General features: G+C 43.7%; 1 protein-coding gene across 1 annotated transcript in view; it reads right to left on the reverse strand.

Annotated features, from left to right (window-relative positions):
- cfap74 (cilia and flagella associated protein 74) overlaps positions 1–21,954 on the reverse strand; it is an 80,487-nt gene that overhangs the window by 20,153 nt on the left and 38,380 nt on the right. Inside the window, exons 17-25 of the mRNA XM_072448615.1 lie at positions 21,534–21,604; positions 20,811–20,933; positions 19,512–19,633; positions 16,309–16,437; positions 10,569–10,660; positions 8,685–8,848; positions 7,619–7,752; positions 1,633–1,864; positions 672–746 (exon numbers count right to left, since the gene is read on the reverse strand). Of these exons, the coding sequence (XP_072304716.1) occupies positions 672–746; positions 1,633–1,864; positions 7,619–7,752; positions 8,685–8,848; positions 10,569–10,660; positions 16,309–16,437; positions 19,512–19,633; positions 20,811–20,933; positions 21,534–21,604 (1,142 nt within the window). The remainder of the gene's footprint in view (positions 1–671; positions 747–1,632; positions 1,865–7,618; positions 7,753–8,684; positions 8,849–10,568; positions 10,661–16,308; positions 16,438–19,511; positions 19,634–20,810; positions 20,934–21,533; positions 21,605–21,954) is intronic.

Here is a 21,954-nt window from a genome sequence, read left to right on the forward strand (position 1 = left end):
CTCAACTTTGTATCATCACTGTATTGAATGGTGTGAACAAAGACAGGTCCTGCTGCCAAACTTCTACTGCACTGTAAAAACAAATATGGAAAAGACAACTCTAAGCACTATTTACTTTTTAATGCAATTATAGCAGCAGTTTTTTTTTAAAATACATAACTCAATAAATCAAATCACAATTCACTTCTTCTGAGTTAAAGGTGTTCAGAACAGGCAATGCAGTGGCAGTTGTATATAAAGGAGCAGAGACTGTCAATAGTATTATTGAAACTAGGTATAATTACAGTTCAGAATTACACTCAATTACAAATGTCTTTTTTATTAACTTTTATTTAACCAGGTAAGAACCCATTTAGTTCACACAAATCTACTCAATAACAGCAATGTGAGTATTTGTAGCAAGTGCCTTTCCACCCCTGCATAAGAGAGAAGCTGTTCCTATATTTGATAAACATGTGGCGCTCTCTGACGTTTGAGGGCCAAACCTTTACGTGACGTGTAGCGTGACGTGTCGTGACGTGTAGCGTGACGTGTAGCATCACGTGTAGCGTGACGTGTCGTGTAGCGTCACGTGTAGCATCACGTGTAGCGTTACGTGTCGTGACGTGTAGCGTCACGTGTAGCGTGACGTTTAGCATGACATGCGTGTGCAGGTGCAGCGCTCGTCTTACCTTTGCTTCAGTCCCTGCGTCTCTGGGCTCTGCCTCGTGGAGTCGGGGTCTGAAAGTCAGCTGGATCACACAGCGCTGCCACAGACACAAACATACACACTTCACTCTTCAACTCGCCATGTCACATTAAACCTGCTGCGTTTTACTGCTAGAAACATCATGATTACTGACACCAAGGGCAAACAATGAAATCCTTAACGTTCTCACACTGGTCTTGAAAGTGTGCTCTTGAATGCTTTGAAGGCCTGTCCTTACAGAGAGCAGCTGTAGATAAGGATAAAACAACACACTTCTGTCTTCTTCTTCTTGGAGTATCGGCCTTTTTCATATTCAGTGAGATGAGATTTTATGATGTAGCAGCGAGGGATGTCACAATTATTAGGTTAATTGACAATCCATATTATTCCGGTCACAATATAATCGTGAGAACCAAAAATAATATTCATTACAATTTTAAAAGCATAATTAAGTCTTTTTTTTTCAATATACTGCCCAGAAAATAGACCTAAATGTAAATAACTTGTTTATCTGGCTTCATTTTGTCTTTCAGAAAGTACATTTTTGTAAATCCGGTCACAAACTTGAGGAACAGTCACATGTCGGACCACGGGAATGAAATAAAATGAATGATTTCACTGTTGTTTGGCCTCAATAATCATGAATAATCGTTAAATTGTTTTTTTCGTCAAAACACTAGACACTAAAGTTTGATATTGTGACACCCCTAGAAGCAGCAACATACAGTGATGTCCCCCAAATGGACACGACAACAAACAAATCATGTGACTAAAAGCTGATAGCACAATCCCCCAATGGGTCATTTTACTCTTAAGAGCGTACTCTGATTTTCTGGACAACTCACGAGTTACTCACGAGGCTCAAACTATTTAGGGAAAATGCATTTCTCATGATTGTTTTGGTCGTTTAACACATTTAAACATTGGATGAGTGAATTAAACACCTCTCCGGGTAAAAGACTGCCAGTGGAGGGCGACACGCTGACGTCTGATTGGTCGGGGACATGGAAGCTGAAGAGGCGGGGCTGAGCGGAGGTCAGGGGTCGCTCTGTGTTGTCGACGTGCACCAGGGCAGACGAACTGTGGCCGAGGGCGGTGGCTCCAAAGCGGACTGCAGAGTGAGAGAGCTCCAGTGGGGGGCGCACTCCCAGCCCTCTGCAGGGCAGCACCAGGTCTCTGGAGAAAGCGGAGGGTCAGAACAGGTCAGCGTCTCTGACCTCGCAGTATGTTTCAATAGGAAAGACACAGCAAAAGTACAAACTGGTAAAAGTATTTCAAATCATTAGGCATTTTGTCCCTTTGGAAGAGGCTTCAGGGGCGGGCCTAAACTTACAGTGAATATGATGATGGTTTTCATGTTTTTATAATTATGACTTTTTTTGGTGGGATAGAACGTGTGGTAAATCTTCATATTTTACATCAGTCAAGTTCAAGGGCAGACTGGCATACTGGGCATACTGGGCATACTGGACATACTGGCATACTGGGTATACTGGGGGTATTGCCGGTGGACTACTCTTCAGAGGAGAGAGCAGTGTTTCGGTGGGTGAGGGTCCACGAATAGGCCAAGGAGGATTGTTCTACAGAACATTAGGCAAAGGAAGTGTTTTAATTTCTATGCTAACTGTCAAATACTAATTAAATATGTGCTGATCATCAAATGAAAACAATCATAGAGTTGTATATGTGAAGTGGGCCACTTTCGGCCCCTGGTCCAGTTGAAGTCTGAGCAGAAAAACTGACAAATAAGGTTCCAAATTACAGGAAGTGGAGATGAGTTCTAAAACAGAATCCCTCCGTCATGTCATCAATAAGAAACACTCCATCCAATTTACACACTACTAACTGATAGGAAATACCTCTAACTATGTCATATCTGCTGCTCGTGTCCAACCAGGACAATTATAAACGTCACCAAAGTTGTCAAACTGGAAAATATATATATATATATATAAAAATAAATAAATAAATATATATATAATATATATAAAAAAATATATACATTTTATTCAATTTATATTTGTATATTTTAAATGTAATCGTGTTCACTATTTTTTGGGGAAATAATTCTGGGAAAAGGTGTAAACGTCATGGTGAATATTGGAATCTGATTGGTCGAAGCGTCACAACAACAGGAACAAGCTGAGAAATCTGTCGGAGAAAAGCACAGACTTCTTCCCCGTCTTCAAATACACAAAGTGCTTCTACGTGGACCTTCTTAAAAAACAAAATAGTCCTTAAATCTGCTAAAATAGGCCAAAGTACGTGTTTGCTTTGGTTTGTCCTTTTGACTTCTGCCCAAACTATAAGCTCAAACCGAACAGCGCCAGCCTGACCAGATGATCCTCAAGAGTTTGTGAAACTAATATCTCCAGAATTCATCTGGTGTGAGCCAGGTTAATATTCAAGGCTCAAGCTAAAAAAAACTCAATTTTCATTTAACCCCTGTCCCCGCCCACATCCCTGAAATTAATGGTAATTATTTGATTAAAATGTAAAATTATGTTGTGTAGCCATGCTTCAAAAATAAAGGCAAATGAATGAACATTCATGTGTCTTCTGCTGCTTGCTACAAAGACCTTCATGTGTCTTCTGCTGCTTGTTCCAAAGACATTCACAGCTGAAGACCTTCATGTGTCTTCTGCTGCTTGTTACAAAGACATTCACAGCTGAAGAACTTCATGTGTCTTCTGCTGCTTGTTACAAAGACATTCACAGCTGAAGACCTTCATGTGTCTTCTGCTGCTTGTTACAAAGACATTCACCGCTGAAGACCTTCATGTGTCTTCTGCTGCTTGTTACAAAGACATTCACCGCTGAAGAACTTCATGTGTCTTCTGCTGCTTGTTACAAAGACATTCACCGCTGAAGAACTTCATGTGTCTTCTGCTGCTTGTTATAAAGACATTCACCGCTGAAGACCTTCATGTGTCTTCTGCTGCTTGTTATAAAGAAATTCACCGCTGAAGACCTTCATGTGTCTTCTGCTGCTTGTTATAAAGACATTCACAGCTGAAGACCTTCATGTGTCTTCTGCTGCTTGTTACAAAGACATTCACCGCTGAAGAACTTCATGTGTCTTCTGCTGCTTGCTACAAAGACATTCACACCTGAAGACCTTCATGTGTCTTCTGCTGCTTGTTACAAAGACATTCATGTGTCTTCTGCTGCTTGTTACAAAGACATTCACCGCTGAAGACCTTCATGTGTCTTCTGCTGCTTGTTACAAAGACATTCACAGCTGAAGACCTTCATGTGTCTTCTGCTGCTTGTTACAAAGACATTCACAGCTGAAGACCTTCATGTGTCTTCTGCTGCTTGCTACAAAGACATTCACAGCTGTAAACATGTAAAATAAGGATGTACATACGTTTAGAGGTGGGCAATATATCGAAATTGAAATAACATTGGAATATTTGCAAAATGTTAAATGTTTAATGTTAAAATTGAGTGCATTGTTTACAGTAAAAGAATGCTTAAATACAGATGGAAACTAAGGCCATATTCCTGCACTTGTGACATTTCACATTTGTCACATTAAAGGTGCCATAACATGCTTTTTTCACGTTTCGTAGTCTATCCTAAGTGTATAATTGATAATAATAAGGGTTGTGCAACACCCTTAACATAATAGTTAAGAAATATCACCCAGACCTTGGACCGCCTCACCAACCCGGAAATGCAGACGGCTTGGTTTGATATTCGCCCCCACCCTTGCGAAGAGCGATCTGGCTCCCCCGCCCAACCCGTGACGTAGTCTCAGAGCGCGTGTGTGCCCCGCCCACCAGTGAAGTATTGTGTCCCCCACAGCTGTTTGCTCCGCGGTGCGCAGCTCCGCGCCAGTGAGTGAGAAACGATAGAACTTCAGATCAACACTACTTTGAGACTAAATAAATCTGGTGTTTATGCTACAGCGTGCGCAGAACAGATATATCTATAGATCTATAGATCTATATATATATATATATATATATATATATATATATATATATATATATAAAAGTCTTATGTCCATCGCGCTCTTATTTCCTGGTTTTTCGGTATCGGATAGAACTTCTCTCCGTTTATTTTCCCGGTTGCTGCATCAACTGCCACATAAACCTTCACCATTGTGATAATAGTAAAGAGTGCGATATCATTATTGAAGTTTTGGGCCTCTTTGAGCCGTGTTTCCTCGTAAATTGAAGCAGAAAAACTCTGGGGCTTGTAGGGAGACACGAGCAGCGCGGAGCCGGGGGGAAGGGGGCGGGAGGCGGCAGGCGGGAGGGGGGTGGAGAGGGGGGAGGGGGGATGATGACGCGTGCTTACCCTTATGACGCGGTCTTGCCCCCCCGCCCGTCAGTTTGGAGATTCGAGGAAAGGAGATAGTCTGTAATATAGCTAAACACTGCGGGAATCAATCAAAAAAACACTCTGGGTACATATATGAAGCACAAATAGCAATGTAAGAAGGTTAAAAGCTCTGAAAAGTCGTTTTTGCATGTTATGGGACCTTTAAACCTCAACTAAAATAATGATAATAATAATAATACAGTATTACACAGCGACGGCTGGTCCAGAAGGGCGCCGCCCCCCCCATCAGCCAAGTACGTCAATTTTGTGTGTGTCTAAAAACAATATAATTTGTTCAGAATTATCTTATATTCTTATTAGTTTAAATGTGTATAAGAATAATAATAATAATTTTAAATATTAATATAAAACTGTCACCTCACCCTCCGCATGTGGTCCCCTTTCAAGCTCGGGTCCTCTACCAGAGGTAGAGCTTGAGGGTTCTTCAGTATCTTTGCTGTTCCTGTACTGCACTTTTCTGATGTTTTTCCTGGGATCTGCTCGAGCCATTCCTCCAGTTTGGGGGTCACTGCCCCAAGTGCTCAGATCACTACGGGCACCACCGATACCTTCACGCTCCAGACTTTCTCCTGCTCCTCTCTGAGCCCTTGGTATTTCTCTAGTTTCTCATGTTCCTTTTTCCGGATGTTACCATCCCATGGTACTAAAGTGTCCACCACCACGGCTTTCCTCTGACCCTTGTCAACCACCACTATGTCCGGTTGGTTCGCCCTTACCATTTGGTCTGTCTGTATCTGGAAGTCCCAGAGGACCTTGGCTCAGTTGTTCTCCACCACCTTTGGAGGTGTTTCCCACTTTGTCCTTCATAGGGAACTCGATGAGGTTGTGGAAAACCGCCCTTGAAGCCAATGGCAAACGACTTGCACAAGTGACCGTCAAATGTGGCATATACCAAGGTGATGCGCTGTCCCCACTGCTGTTCTGCATAGGTTTGAACCATCTCAGCCCAATAACCAACAAGACTGGCTATGGATACGACTCAGGAACAGGGCCACCATCAGTCACCTCCTCTACATGGACATCAATCTGTATGCTAAGAGCGAGTTGACTCCCGGATTCACACTACCAGGATCTACAGCTCAGATATCAGAATGTCATTAGGACTAGAGAAGTGTGAGCGGATGGTGACTAAGAGACAGAAGGTGGTCCACACAGAAGGGGTCTCACTCCCAGAAGGAACAATAGCAGACATTGAGGACAGCTACTAGTACCTGGGAATCCCACAGGCAAATGGCAACCAAAGAGGTAACAAGGAAAACGGCTACGGTCAAATACCTACAACAAGTGAGGCAAGTCCTCAGAAGCCAGCTCAATGGTAAGAACAAATGTATATATATATATATATATATATATATATTTGTTCTTGCCATTGAGCTGGCTTATACAATACTTTGTCTGCGTGGCGCAGCCTGCGTGACTTTTCTACATACGTCCCTGATCCCCACAGAAAAGCAACAGGGATTTTTAGCGAATCAAATCCCAATAAAATGTCACAATGGGACAGGCCATAGGAAAACTTTCTGAAATGGGTGGTTTCTCCACCATTTCAACGTAGCAGGTAAGCCACAGAGCTACGCTGTTTACGCTGGAGACACAGACATGTGTGCGCAACGTACGCGGAAGTGCCACACGCCTTGTTTTTCGTGTTTACTTCTTACAACTGCATCTACAGACGTCTGTGTACAAAAGGTACGTCCAAAACGATTCAGAATGAGCTGTTCGACTGTTTGCTGGCTGTGAAAAAAAAACTATATTCACGATGAAGAGAAAGCGGCTAATTTCATATCAATCCGAGCCAAGACATGTGATGGAGACATGTGATGTGTCAAACTCTGTGCTCCGTTATCATGACTACCATTACCGTTACCAAAGAGGAGTATTTTTTTTGTTTATTACCTGGATAAAGCTAACGCTAAGCATTAAGTATCGCTTAACTTCTATTTATAAAAACATGCTTTAGTTATTAGAAAACCCATGAAAGAATCCTATAAATAACATGTCTTTAAGAACAACTTTCCATACAGCAATAATGTCTGTGATGATTAAATATAAAAATGTAACACATGTAGTTCAGAGTAACTAATGCCACTTAGAAGCTGTTTTAAGAAACAAGCACAAACAATTGTTTGTGTTTTTATTTCCTCTTAATGTAGTACTGTCTACTATGCACTATAAGTTACAGTATGACTGAGATGTTTGTTTTGCTCTTTACAATCTGATATTTTAGAAAGTGTAAAATGTAATTTTATGTCTAATATATTTTCTCACAAACGGTATCTGCCTCTAAGTCATTGTATTATCGTGACCAAAAGTGGAAATAAAGTGTGTTTACTTTTGGACATAAAAAAATAAAAAAGGTCAAATAGCCCCCACTATATTTTGCACTGCCAGCCGCCACTGCTGTTACATAAAGTACATAGTGTCTTATTTAATCCTGACTAATAAACAAACACATCTAAATGTGAAGCTTCCATGTGAGCCGAGTGTAAGTAAAAATCAGGAGCTTCTACAGTACTTTGTCTTCACATGTATTTTGTGTGAGTGGTAAATCTAAACCTTGCTCAGTGTGTGGTGTACCGGTTGAGTCCTGTCTTGCAGCAGAGTTGGAAGCTGTAGACCTGGGCCTTCTTTGGCCTGAAGATCAGGTCTATGGTCAGGGTCTCTTGAGGGAGCAGAGTGCCGAAGCCGTAATTAGGCTGCACCTCCACGAACTGCACACACAACAGAATCAGGTGAGCTTTAACATTAACTAAAGAGGAGGAACCACTGCCAGTGAATAAACGTAAAAGGCTCTGGGCTGTGTAAGCCCTGCCCACTCCTCTTTATCTATTTGTTTGCACTCTTTTTTTCTCAAGTTTCCCCATTAACCAATTTTTGGTCTTTGTATCCCACAAACCCCTTTTCATGATTGTTGGAAGCTGTTTTATACCAGTCCAGAACAATTTAAATTTTATTTAACCTTTACTTAAAGGCGCAATGGACGATTTTTCGGCGATTTGAGAACTCAGGCGGAAGTGCACATGCGCACTCCCCCGTGCGGACTGATACAACACACAAATGCGTTTGTTTATTAGCGCGACATATCGCATCGCATCTCTCGTCTCCCGTAGATTTCCGTCTTCTTATGAGACAGTTCGAACTGTCTTTCTCCATCTTAATTTTGTTCCATACACTGAGGGAACTATATTATGATAGATCAGTGCGCTTAGACACGCTGAAACGTGCTGCTCGTGGGGTCTCGCCCGCACGCGGCTGCAGGTGAGCGGTAGGTGCGTTTTATGATTGATACGTGGCAGGACTAATCGGCAGTCCACGCCACGAGGAAATAAGACTCAGATTTGGGTAAAGAAAATCGTCCATCCAACCTTTAACAAGGAGTCCCATTGAGATTAAAAAGCTCTTTTCCAAGAGAGTCCTGGACAAGAGGTCAAATCAGGAGTGTGTGAATTTGATAACTTTTTGAATGGCATTATGAATCAATGAGCTTCTCTATTCTTATATTATAAAAATTGCCTTGTGGCAATGGAATACATGACATGTTTATCACGTGGTGGCACTCGAAGCCAAACGTTTGCCCTCCTGTAGACTGGCACACACTGGGATAGTGGCACAGCTGAGGACTAGCTCATGGGTGTTGTGATACCTCTGGGACGTTGCAGAAACCAAAGTCTTGGGGCAGCAGGGACAGGTTATTGAGGCGCACGCTGCTCCTGAGGGCCTGATGGACAGAGCAGGGGCCAAAGTCCAGCAGGGAGGGGTCCAAGTTCAGGTCAGAAGAGGTGAGCACTGCACTCACTGTGAAGGGCACTGTCTGCACACACGACACAACACAAAGTCCGGTTAGCACTTCACTTTAGCATTAGATTAGCATTACAGCAGCAGACAGTGTTTGGAGGGAACACTATTTCAATGTGAACTGTCCCCATTAAAGGCCTACCTGACTTTGACCTCCTCTTCTATGTACCATGTCCATTATTAATACAGTATGCAGGGCCGTAGCCAGGATTTCTATGGGGGGGTTCTTTTTGTGTCAAGGTGGACCTTTTTAGTATGATGAGGTAGATAACTTACATGTATACATATAATGTTTTATCACAAAAAAACCCCAACAAAAATACAACAGTAGCCGGTTAAACAAATATCTGAACAAAGCTAACACTTCACGGATCATCCAACACTTTACTTCTGTTCTGGTCTGAGCAAGGACTCTTCCAGCTCCAGTCTCCTGGGGTGTTTCCTTGCGAACACGTTCACCACATGCTCAAGGTCAAACTGGAAGGAGTAGTGTATATGCAACAAGGCCAGCGCTGAGAGACGCTCCTTTCCTATGGAGGCCCTCAAGTAATTGTTGAGCCTGCGTATGGTGCTGTTGCTGCGCTCACACTCACAAGATGTGACTGGCAGTGTGCAGGCCAGCTGCAGAAGGATGTATAGGTTGGGATAGAGGTCTACTACATTAAGAAATGTTTACCAGACCAATGATGGGCATCTTTTTTTCAGCACAACCTCACCTATATTATCAGTTAGTTAGTTTTTCACTTTGACATACTATTTCAACATAACTGGACCTAAACACACACAGAAAACACAAAGTCCGTCTAGAATAATTATGTTTTTTTCATTGTAAAACCCTCAAACATGCTCAACCAAGCATTTAAAAAGGTTCAAACTGAACCACAAGGTGCAAATATGAACATATAAAAGTATTATTGTGATATATACAAGCAATAAACCACTATTTACAATAAAAAGTAGGTAAATTCTCAGGCGTTTTTCTATTTGTGCTACTTCTCAAAACAGTTTCTGTCCAAAATGACACAAAGAGCCACATCAATGGCCTTGCACTTCCATGTGAGTGATGTTCAGAAGGAACTCTAAACCAGGTCTAACCCAGGTCTAAACCAGGACTAAACCAGGTCCAACCCAGGTCTAAACCAGGTCCAACCCAGGTCTAAACCAGGTCTAAACCAGGACTAAACCAGGTCTAAACCAGGTCCAACCCAGGTCTAAACCAGGACTAAACCAGGTCTAAACCAGGACTAAACCAGGTCTAAACCAGGACTAAACCAGGACTAAACCAGGACTAACCCAGGACTAAACCAGGACTAAAGCAGGTCTAAACCAATACTAACCCAGGACTAAACCAGGACTAAAGCAGGTCTAAACCAGGACTTACTTGATCAACATGAAGTGTGCCCCTCATTTTGCTTCACAACAACTATATTACTGACAATTAAATACTTGAAATACTAAAAACTCTCCAAAACTACTCAAAAACAGCATGATTCCTCTCGTTCGTTCTTCCTCTTTGACGTCGACGGCAGCCGTCTACGTCACTTAGTTTTCATGCTGCGCGGTCCTAAAGCCGACCATGTTTCAAAACGCACCGGTGCGGGCGTCGACCCCGAAGGGCTAATATCTGTGGTCCCTCAAGACGGACCTTTAACGGCCCAAATAGGCGGTTCGTTCGAAACCCCCGAACCCCCCTTGGCTACGGCCCTGGTATGTGTGGACCCAGAAGTGGTACTGACCTGTCCTGTCGCGTGTACCTCCACAGGAGCCTCCAGCACTCCAGTGTCACAGTCGTAGAAGCCACCAGCGTCTTCAGGGAGCGAGGGCCTGTGGACAGTGTGTGGAACATTTTTCACATATATTCATCATAAACTCTCTCGTAAACAGACTGTAGTGTACACAGTAAACAGAGGGCTGTGGGCTGCACTGGAGCTCAGCGCCTCCACAGCAGCTCGGACTGTCACCATGGAGACCGGTTCAGAGAGCCCCGATTCACACCAGCTATCTGCTTCTACAGGCAGAGGAGGAGGCGGCCACAACTTTATACCACTGCTTTTGGTGATTTTGTTATTGCGAGTTATTAATAATGACACAGAGTAGGTGGTCTGAGACGTGTAGAGATGTAAGTCATGTATCTAAACTGCACAGTAATGTCATTCAGGTTTCCTCACACCAAACAGTATAGGTTTGTTCCACTGGTTCTCTTTGGAGTGGCTCGAATGGTCTGAAAGTGTCTCCACAGCCTTAGGTGAACTGCCAGTGATGTTCCAAACTGGACCCTGAGGCACTAACACCCAAATGATGGTGATGCAGAAGCTGTTAACGTGAGCTGCTCCGCATTTAGCTTTGGCAGGACCAGTGGAAACACGACAGGGCAGCATGCCTCGACCATCTGCCCCAGAGAGGGGAGAGAGGGAAGAGAGGAGGTCCTACTAGAGAGAGGGGAGAGAGAGAGGGAGAGATAGAGGGAGAGGAAAGAGAGCGGAGGTCCTACTGGAGAAAGGGGAGAGAGAGAGGGAGAGAGAGAGGGAGAGGAAAGAGAGCGGAGGTCCTACTGGAGAAAGGGGAGAGAGAGAGGGAGAGAGAGAGGGAGAGGAAAGAGAGCGGAGGTCCTACTGGAGAAAGGGGAGAGAGAGAGGGAGAGAGACAGGGAGAGGAAAGAGAGCGGAAGTCCTACTGGAAAGAGGGGAGAGAGAGAGGGAGAGAGAGAGGAAAGAGAGCGGAGGTCCTACTGGAGAGAGGGGAGAGAGAGAGAGAGGGAGAGGAAAGAGAGCGGAGGTCCTACTGGAGAGAGGGGAGAGGAAAGAGAGTGGAAGTCCTACTGGAGAGAGGGGAGAGGAAAGAGAGTGGAAGTCCTACTGGAAAGAGGGGAGAGAGAGAGGGAGAGAGAGAGGGAGAGGAAAGAGAGCGGAGGTCCTACTGGAGAGAGAGGGAGAGGAAAGAGAGTGGAAGTCCTACTGGAAAGAGGGGAGAGAGAGAGGGAGAGAGGGAGAGGAAAGAGAGCGGAGGTCCTACTGGAAAGAGGGGAGAGAGAGAGAGAGAGGGAGAGGAAAGAGAGCGGAGGTCCTACTGGAGAGAGGGGAGAGAGAGGGAGAGAGAGAGGGAGAGGAAAGAGAGCGGAGGTCCTACTGGAGAGAGAGAGAGAGAGAGAGAGAGAGGGAGAGGGAGAGGAAAGAGAGCGGAGGTCCTACTGGAGAGAGAGAGAGGGAGAGAGGAAAGAGAGATGAGGTTCTACTGGAGAGAGGGGAGAGAGAGGGAGAGAGAGGGAGAGAAGAGAGAGAGGGAGAGGAGAGAGAAAGAAGAGAGAGGGAGAGAGAGGGAGAGAGGAGGTCCTACTGAAAGTAGAGCAGATCATAACGCTCTGTGAGGCCTCCACACAGAGTGAAACATGGGGTAAAATCACTCCTAGTTTTATGCCCATGATTTGTCTTTAGTGTTTGCAGGAAGCTGTATTCTCTCCGCCTCTCGCTGGTTGCTGCCGCCACATTCAACTACAACATTCTCTCTGACATTTATGCGTTGTACATCTACTTATACTGCAAATAATGGAATATAGGACAATATTGTAGCTCTTGCAAGATTATCAAAGTGTGGAATATCTGGAGTTGAACTTTACTTCTTCAGCTTTGACTGGTCAAACTATTTGGGCACAACTGAATTCAAACAGTCAATATTTCTGGGGTTCTTTGTACTGTTTGTAACTCACAATATATGGTACCAACACCAAATCCAAAACCCTCCAGCACCCTCGGTGTACTCTTCTGTGGTGCATCTACAAGTCTCTGCTATTACTACATTAGTTACATAGTAATAACCCACAGCCTGCTAAAGGAGCCTTCAGCACAGGCTCCTGCACAAGATGGAGGTGGTGTGATGAGACACTAACAATAGGACCAAAGACTAATCCATGGAGAACATTTCATTGGAATAAAGGCTTAAATCCCTTTAAAGTAATGACAACTGCTCAGAGCTCACACATGGATAACATAATCAACATAATCCTCTTGTATGCAATCGCACTTATAATACTTGTGTGTTTTATCTGCAGTCAAACCTACTGTAGCTTTCAGTTTGTAACCTGCAGAAGCTTGAAATAGCCTCTTGAGTCACGCTCGGCAGAATCAGCCTGTGATCTCTCTCAGCAAAAGCCATTTGGGAAGCGTGAAATGTTTGGATACAGCAGCGGAAAAATCTAACTTTTGTCATGTTTGACGTCCACAAACATGTTTGACATGTTTGTGCTTTTCAAAAACAAAATAGTCACTATTTCTGTAAAAAAAGAATCTGCCCGTTTGCTTTGGTTCATTGGGTTTCTCACCTTTGGCCTCTGCACAAAGCTGTGATTAGTCCGTTTCAACCAACTATATCTTTTATGCGTGCCTTATTTGATCTTTTTTTGTTTTTTACTATTATGCAAGTTCTTAGTTTGTGAATTGTGTTCACTGAAGATGGCAATAAACTGATTTTGCAGGAGTGTGTTTAGTGTGTGTAGTGTGCGTGCTCCGTGCTCCGTGCGCTCTGTGCGCTCCGTCCGTGCGCTCCGTCCGTGCGCTCCGTCCGTGCGCTCCGTGCGCTCTGGTCTGGAGGGGTGACGAGGGGCTGTAAATTGACTAACATTTCGTTGGCCTTAGTTACAGATGAGTCCATAAGACCGTGTCAGGACTGAGGGCTAGGAGAGTAATGAAGGCCAGATTTCATCAGATGTAGTGCCTGCCAGGCACTTACGGTCAGGGTTAGGGGGGTTAACTCTAACACTAACCCCGTTGTTTGAGTGACATTGTGACCAGCCTGCTCCGGATGTATGAATGTTTGTATGATCCTAACTCCATCTGCACCCTTTGACCCTGCACATCCCACTCCCATTAAAGTGTGATTATGAAAAGGATTACAAAGCAGATTAAGACGCTCAGGGACGTGTACGCAGGCTGCTGGGTGCAGAAAATACAGTCATGATGTCAAAAATATGAAAAGTCCATGTGGTCAGGGCAGGGGGTGTGAGCTGTGGGTGCTGCTGGGTGCTGCTGGGTGCTGCTGGGTGCTGCTGGGTGCTGCTGGGTGCTGCTGGGTGCTGCTGGGTGCTGCTGTGTGCTGCTGGGTGGGCTGCCTGTTCTAACCAGCACAAATCTGAACATTCTGCTTAATCTGGCTCCATCAGAAGGCGGCTTACGCTCGGACAGTGACGCAGCACAAGCTACATTCACTTCAGTCTGTAAATGTAGAGCTTTCTCAAAAGTGCAACTGTAACCTGTTTACTGGAAATCAGAATCGGTGAACAGGATGAGCTCTATGGGTTGTCAGATCATCTGACCAAAACCAGTTGGTCCAAACCTATGAAGACTGTGCATAAACAGAGAATTATGTGCCCTCTACAGGCACTGGCAAGGTTCAGTTGTGAATTTAGTTCCATTTTTAAAACACTAAGAGTGCAAGCAGCACACCCTCCCCTAAAGTATGATCATGTTCATTTCTATGTTCATACAGGAAGAGCCCAATAAAAAAAAACTTAACAGTAATCAGGCCTGACTCAAAAACTGTTTATTGGTGGCCCACAGATACAGCCATTAAGGCCTCCAAAATGAGAGAATTGGAGGCTGCAGATCTGACACAGCTTCTCTGAAGAGTGCCAGACCGTCTCCCTCAAACATCACACCTGAAGAGAGGAAGGCTCTCTCAGCACTGCAAAAGCATTAAAGGAACAATAGAGGATTTTTGGCGCGCAATCTGAGTCTCATTTCCTCGTGGCGTGGACAACCTAGTGAGTAGTTCTCCCACATGTCAGTCATTCCCTGGGCGCTACTGCACACCTGCAGCCTGATTCCCAGGATAGCAACACGTTTCCATGGCTGTCCATGCGTGGTTGATATGCCGGTGTGTTTAGCGAGTTCCTTCAGTGTACAGTACAAAAATGAAGACAGAGAAAGACTGTGTTTGAGCTCAGAAGAGGCGGAAATCTGTGGAGACGAGAGATGATGCGATCTGTTGCGTTAATAAACAAATGCACGTGTAGCAGCGGGACTGTTGCGTGCTTCCGCACGAGGTTTGATGGTGGGCGGCATCTTGGTATGAACAGGAGGGTGGGGGGAGAGTGTGGTGAGTGTGCATATGCGCATTTAAAAAAAAAGGGATTAACAGTCGCTTGAGTTCTCAACTCGCCAAAAAATCCTGTATTATTCCTTTAACATTCTTCCAGCAGACAGGGGGCGCTGCACTGTGATCCTCAACACAGCTGATTATGAAGCCAAGAAGCCAAAGTCCACAGCCTCCTCGAGGACACGACCACATACAAACGTTTGAAAAGAGATCCAACTGGAAGAAGGTGACAGAGTGTTTACAGAAGCTTGAGAAGGAAGAGGTTATAGACAGGCCTCTGTATTACAGACTGTATCCTAGGGAAGCTATTCCAGGCATTTATGGCCTTCCAAAAATTCCCAAAGGGAATGTTCCACTTTATCCATTTTTCTTTTTTTTGCACGAAGGCTTTATTAGACAGGAAAGGTAAGCATAAGGGAGTAAATTGTCATGCAATAAAACTCACAACACTGCGACCGACTGCACTTGGAGGCTGGCACACGTGTGCTGTGTCTTAACCACTCCACCACCGGGCAGAACTTAAGCCCTTTTTCCATTAGTACAGACTCAACTGAGCCCTGCTTTATTTGGTGCTTCCTCCTCAAAAACCTTTTTAGTACCCTCTTTGGGCCAAGTCGAACAAAGCAGGGATTAAACCTGATGTCCACAGACAATGATAAAATAAAAGTGTAATATTTCTGAAGGAGGAGCAGGAGACGGAACTCCGCTGTGTCCTCCGTAAACAAGCTGCACACTACACGAGTTTAGAGTCATTTATAAACGTGAGACATAAAATACTGACCATGAACATGAAGAGAGTCTTATAACATCCGTATGGTCCCCTCGGTGAATCCCCATGGCAATAGATAGGTTTAGTTCAATTTACCAGTCGTATACATGGGGCGAGAGACGCCCTGGGAATTGTGATGCTAATCAGGTACTCATCAGTGATGAGGGAGCAACAGTCCGTTTACACTAGGATTTTGATGGCACATTGCAGCGCTGGTCCGCAGATTGAGAATGAGTCGAAACGTCTGTTTGATGACTACAACTGAATCTTTTTCTACAATGGTGTGAATTTGTTTTGCACTTCTGGGCCACCATATATTCTGCAGCCAAGGACAAACAACAAACAACCCAAAAATATGAACGCATGTGTTTAAAATGTGAGTATATCCGCAATCTGAATTATATTTTGTTCAGTGTATATGAATGTGATCGAATGTCCAGGCAGATACAGGAAGCTGTGATGTCAGAGGTAAACAGACTACAGCTGGCACTGTTCTAATGGACTGTTAATGTTGCCAGTGCAATTTCCAACTACAATTGTACCAGTACAGTTTTGTGCATCTTCTACTATAAGTGCACAGCCTGATGGAGTCACTTCTGCAGCAGGGGCCTCTTACCTGGGCTGGAATTTGAGCAGGGCCTTGAAGCTGGACTGGGCCTGGACAAAGCCTGTCTTTGGAACCACCTCCATGTGGCTCTTTAGCTCTGGAGCCACCTCAAATATTAGCTTTAGGGCTGCGCTGGCTCTGAAGGAAACACAAAATAAAACATAACTGTTAAAGCAAAATTAAATTACCATAATAATAATGGTCTATTGTAATGGGTGCACGGTGGCAAAGGCGGTTAGCGCTCTTGCCTCCCAAGAAGGAGATCATGGGTTCAATTCCCGGACCAGACCAACATAACATGATCTCTCTGGGTGGAGTCTGCATGTTCTCCCCGTGTTACCGTGGGTTTTCTCCGGGTTCTCTGGCTCCTCCCACCGTCAAAGGACATGCATGTGTTAGGAAAAATTGGTGACTCTAGATTGGCCCTATGGCCCTGCGACAAGTTGGCCACTGTCCAGGATGTACCCCGCCTAAGGCCCCAAGTCACTGGGATAGGCTCCAGAAACCACCAAAAGGGAACAAGCGGTAGAAAATGGATGGATGGATAATGGTCTGTTTTCATTGCAGGAGTTTTCTGGAGCTTCCTCTCTCACACCACCTCCATCCTTCTTTCACTATGTTATTAAATCTCCTCTTTAGTCTTCCTCTAAACCTCCTCCCTGGCTTACACCATTATTTTGCTGAAGTCAGTTTGTCTTATGGCTGTCTCCAAAAATCATTGACAGGGAGTGTGACTGTTGATAATGGAGCAAAAGAACCCGCTATTATTTTGTGTTGAAAAAATAATTCTATTAAATCATTCTATACCCATAACCGGCCCCAGATAAGCAGAAGATAGATGGATGTAGAAACTGTAGCTGGAAATGTATTATTTGGTGACAAACCTACAGTTGGTAGGGTTGGCTGGTAAATAAAGCATAAACAACTAGATAATGTGCAATGGCTGAAGCCATTGCGAGTGTCTGCGTTCTTGCGTAAAAGTACAACATGTGTGTAGGAGTACTACATGTGTGTAAGTAGTACTGGTGGTACTACTTAAGATAAACAGTCTGATTTAATTGACAACAAATTACATTAAAGTTGTGCAAGCGGCGATGATGGCTCTCGCCTTCCCGTGAGACCACCTTCCCGCCCGTCAATGTGTTCTGCTGCGTTTTGCGGCATACCAACGACGCTCAGTAATTCACAGTTGATGATTGTGTAGTTTGCGACTCAAATAGTTGTTTGTCCTGACAAAGTGCAAGATTGTGCTGAACGCAGACCTGAGCAGGGAAAAAGGGAGAGAGAGTCTCGGTGACCCGGCTGCACCCCCTCCTCCCTGTACCTCCGTCACCTAGCAACAAATGTACAAATGTCAAAAGCAATAGCCCCCCCTAAGACGGTGAAAGCGATCGTAAAGAGGTATAACTTGTTGAAATCGGTGAAAGTGTTGAGGAATTGAAACGCATAAAAAATCCTGATATGGAAAAATAAATGGGAATACAATGCTTTATGACATAAGCAGACACTCAATAAAACTAAAACTGTCAAAGCGTTTATTTTGCCGCTTCATTAAAATGAATGGGAAAGAACGTTAATATCGGCTGTGTGCACAACTATTCTGAACACGTCACTCTTGGACGGGTCTATTGTCTAGTGTTTTTGGTAACACTGTGCGTATCGAGCTTTTTCCTTGGTATCGAAATTGTGCTTGAAATGTTAGTTTCACTTAAGTACTAGTCACTGAGAGCAGCTGGCAGACCCTCCACCAGAAAATATAACAGACATAAGTCTGTTGTAACAGAACGTATGTGTTGTCTGAAGAAGATGACAAAGACAGAGTTGAACAGGCGGATGGGCACAGACAGATGGGCACAGGCAGATGGGCACAGGCGGATGGGCACAGGCGGATGGGCACAGGCGGATGGGCACAGGCGGATGGGCACAAGCAGATGGGCAGAGGCGGATGGGCAGAGGCGGATGGGCACAAGCCGATGGGCAGAGGCGGATGGGCAGAGGCGGATGGGCAGAGGCGGATGGGCACAAGCGGATGGGCACAGGCGGATGGGCAGAGGCGGATGGGCAGAGGCAGATGGGCATAGGCAGAAGGGCAGAGGCTGATGGGCACAGGCGGATGGGCACAGGCGGATGGGCACAGGCAGATGGGCACAAGCGGATGGGCACAGGCAGATGGGCACAGGCAGATGGGCACAGGCTGATGGGCACAAGCGGATGGGCACAGGCAGGTTGCACAAGTGGAGTCTCCCTCAGGCAAGGACTCTGCACTTGGGGAGGAAGTCACCTTCATCCTCTCTCTGAACATTCATGACATCATCAAACCGGCATCGCATGGGGGAAGCTACACTTTAGACCTTTAACTATTGTGCACACTCATATGTTTATTTATTAACCTTTATTTAACCAGGTAAGATCCCACTGAGATCAAGACCTCTTTACCAAAGGTAACCAGGGCAAAGGGAAAAACACGACAACACACTAATCAAAAAGCATTTACACAAGGGTTTATTACGACAAAAGAACACACGCTTTACTACAACAACACCATTTTTGTAGATGATCTTTAAAAGACAGTCCTGGGTCTAAAATGGAACCATGATATTTATAATTTGTGACAAATTCAATTGAGTTTCCCTCTGTTGATGCATGTCCATGTGAAAATACCATAGCCTTATTTTTCTGACGACTGTAAAGACTCGATGGCCTGTTCCAGTGAGGCTGAGCAACAGTAAAGCACCGTATCATCAACACAAAGATTATTGATGAATAGAGAATAAAATTGGGTGAGTGAGGCTTTAGTCGTAATGCTCCCACAGCTGGGAACACTGTACAAACTGAGCTTGTAGACTTTGTGAGCTGGTTCCTCTACAAAGCTTTTATTGCAGTGTCACTATGTAAAATGTCTTAGTAACTTGTGATTTGTGATGTGTTCGCAGCAGACCACTTGGTCAGCTCTCCTCACAAGAGAGCTCCAACCTGGTTGAGTAAAGGTTGAATAAATAAATTAGACTGTACATATCTTGATTAAGATGAATAACACATCGAAACAGGACTGTAAAATGATCTCCAAAATGTCAATGGCAATATTAACAATTTTACAATACACCTCACACCTGCATGAATCATGACCATCGTGATGAATGAGACTCAAGCACTAATTAACTGAACTCCATTGCTTATACCCCGTATTGCACGCTGTAGTGTCGGGCACTGACCGGCTGTGGACGCAGATGGAGTGGTGGTAGCTCTGGTCCCACAGGCAGATCTTCATGTCTATGGTGGGATGGCTTACACATATGGGCACATCGACTGCTGTGGCCTTCACCTGGACCGGGATCTGTCACAGCACCAGCATGTCACACACATACAAATACATAAACATGTACAGTGTAACATGGGATTCATTGACATCACTGAATATAATAATACTATGACACATATTTACTTGAGGAACGTGATAAAATGGGACTAGGAGTAGTTTTCAGAAACGTATGCCCTGCCCCAATACTCGCGACACAAGAGACACTGGTGCTCTTTAGATGTCACGAGGATCTGAAGTCTTCAGTTTGTCCCAATTCTTTAGAATGTTTTGATCTGCATTTCACCACAAGTGTGGCACGACACAGACTTCAGACATTCCCCATAGTGCATTTCACTGTGATGTTTTTTAAACTGTGCTGCGGTAGTACCTTAGTAGTGAGCACTCACCAAATACAAAGAAATGTCTCTTAAACTGATAACATTTAAATAAATATGCGGACTGTCCATATAAAAAACACTGTTAAAATGTTTAGCACTTTCTGGTTTATTGCTGCAACACGGCTAACAGTGTCGATCTCCCCTGCCCCCTTGTGCACACTTCAGTGAAGTGTGTGTACTGTGGGTATTGGGACAGGGCCTTCCTCTTACTGGAGTAATACTCATGATAATGTTCCTGATTTAAAATGTTATCCTTCCAAATACATTAATTTCAAATTATAAATCAGATGTTACGTCCAGACAGTTATTCTTACAGTAGTTTCCACATTACTTTTTTACTCTTTTTTACTTTTTTACTCCAAATTTCTTGGACCACTACTTTGTACTTTATAGGACTGTTATTTTGAAGTAACGGCACTCTTACTTAAACGTAAAATATTTGTGTACTCTGGGGTAAGTGATTATGAATCACTTGTGCAACTACATCACAAATTTACCTCATAATAATAATAAAAATAATAATAATAATAATAATAATAATAATAATAATAATAATAATAATAATAATGTAGGAGTGAAATAAGTACTCCATTGTGTTACTTAAGTAAAAGTACTTTAGTAAAATGTACTTTAACAGTAAAAGGTATTTTGAGATGTGGTGCTCTTTATAAAGCTATAAAGCTACTAAATTGATTTCTTAATTTTCCTGGTCCATTTTACTTATACATGTTTGTGTTTTGAAAGTACTGATTCCTGCTCTCAAATGTAAAATGTACAGATACCAAAAATGTACTATTGTGAGTGAATATCTTTACTGGCGGGCTGCTCGGGTCAGAAAAGTGGATGTAGAAAGTGAGCCTGGTTTCTCCTGGAATTGTGGGTTTGAAGACAATGTCCAGTTTGGTGCTCTGAAAAGGTCCGATCTGGCCCTCAGTCATCTGCAAAAAGGAAACACAACTCAACAGGGCACAATATCAAGTAAAGAACTCAGGACGGCGCCGTGTACTCCCGTCTCGAAACCTCAGGGACCCCAGTTCGGCCAACTTCAATCCAATATGCAAAACTGAATATTGTGAATACAGTGAATACTGTGATTCTTACTTTATAATTTACATCTATATCAAAACATTTAAATGGAAAATCAGATCATATTCACAAAATGACCAAAACATTTGAACATAAGCCGAAACTTGTTAAACATTAGTACAAGTTTGTTAGTTATTGTTTATTTTGGGAAAACTGACGTACTTTTGTTAATAGATTTTCTACTTTTGTAGATAAAGATTCAGTTGTTGTCATCTGGACTTTAGCTGAAAAAACGAAACGTTTCGACCCTCATCCAAGAGTCATTCTTAATCTCCTGGACCATGAGGGATTACACTGACATGTTTCCATTTTCTACTTTTGTTAATATTTTTTCAACTTTTGTAAAAACGCTTTTTGCTTTTGTTAAGACGGTTTCCAATTTAGTTCAATTTTCTTCATTTCGTAAATATGTCAGATTCTTCTGAGCCACCGTAGTTTTTATAATAACTTACACTTCCAAAATGTACATCACATGTTGCGTCAGAGGAGTCACAAAACAGCTGCTCTGAACCAGCTTCAATCCCTGAAGTGGACAAAGTGACAACATTATTACTCTGCACTAAATATTCCACTCTGTGTAGTACATGAGAAGTGTCTGTGTTGAACATGAGAAGTGCCTGTGTAGTACACTAGAAGTACCATGGCTGTGTAGTACATGAGAAGTGCCTGTGTAGTACACTAGAAGTACCATGGCTGTGTAGTACATGAGAAGTGCCTGTGTAGTATACTAGAAGTACCATGGCTGTGTAGTGCATGAGAAGTGCCTATGTAGTACATGAGAAGTACCTGTGTAGTACACTAGAAGTACCATGGCTGTGTAGTACATGAGAAGTGCCTGTGTAGTACATGAGAAGTACCTGTGTGGTACACTAG

Source organism: Eucyclogobius newberryi, unplaced genomic scaffold (genome assembly GCF_026437365.1).
Source record: "Eucyclogobius newberryi isolate DKJ021-1_F unplaced genomic scaffold, fEucNew1.0.hap1 SCAF_17, whole genome shotgun sequence".
Classification (NCBI taxonomy): domain Eukaryota; kingdom Metazoa; phylum Chordata; class Actinopteri; order Gobiiformes; family Gobiidae; genus Eucyclogobius; species Eucyclogobius newberryi.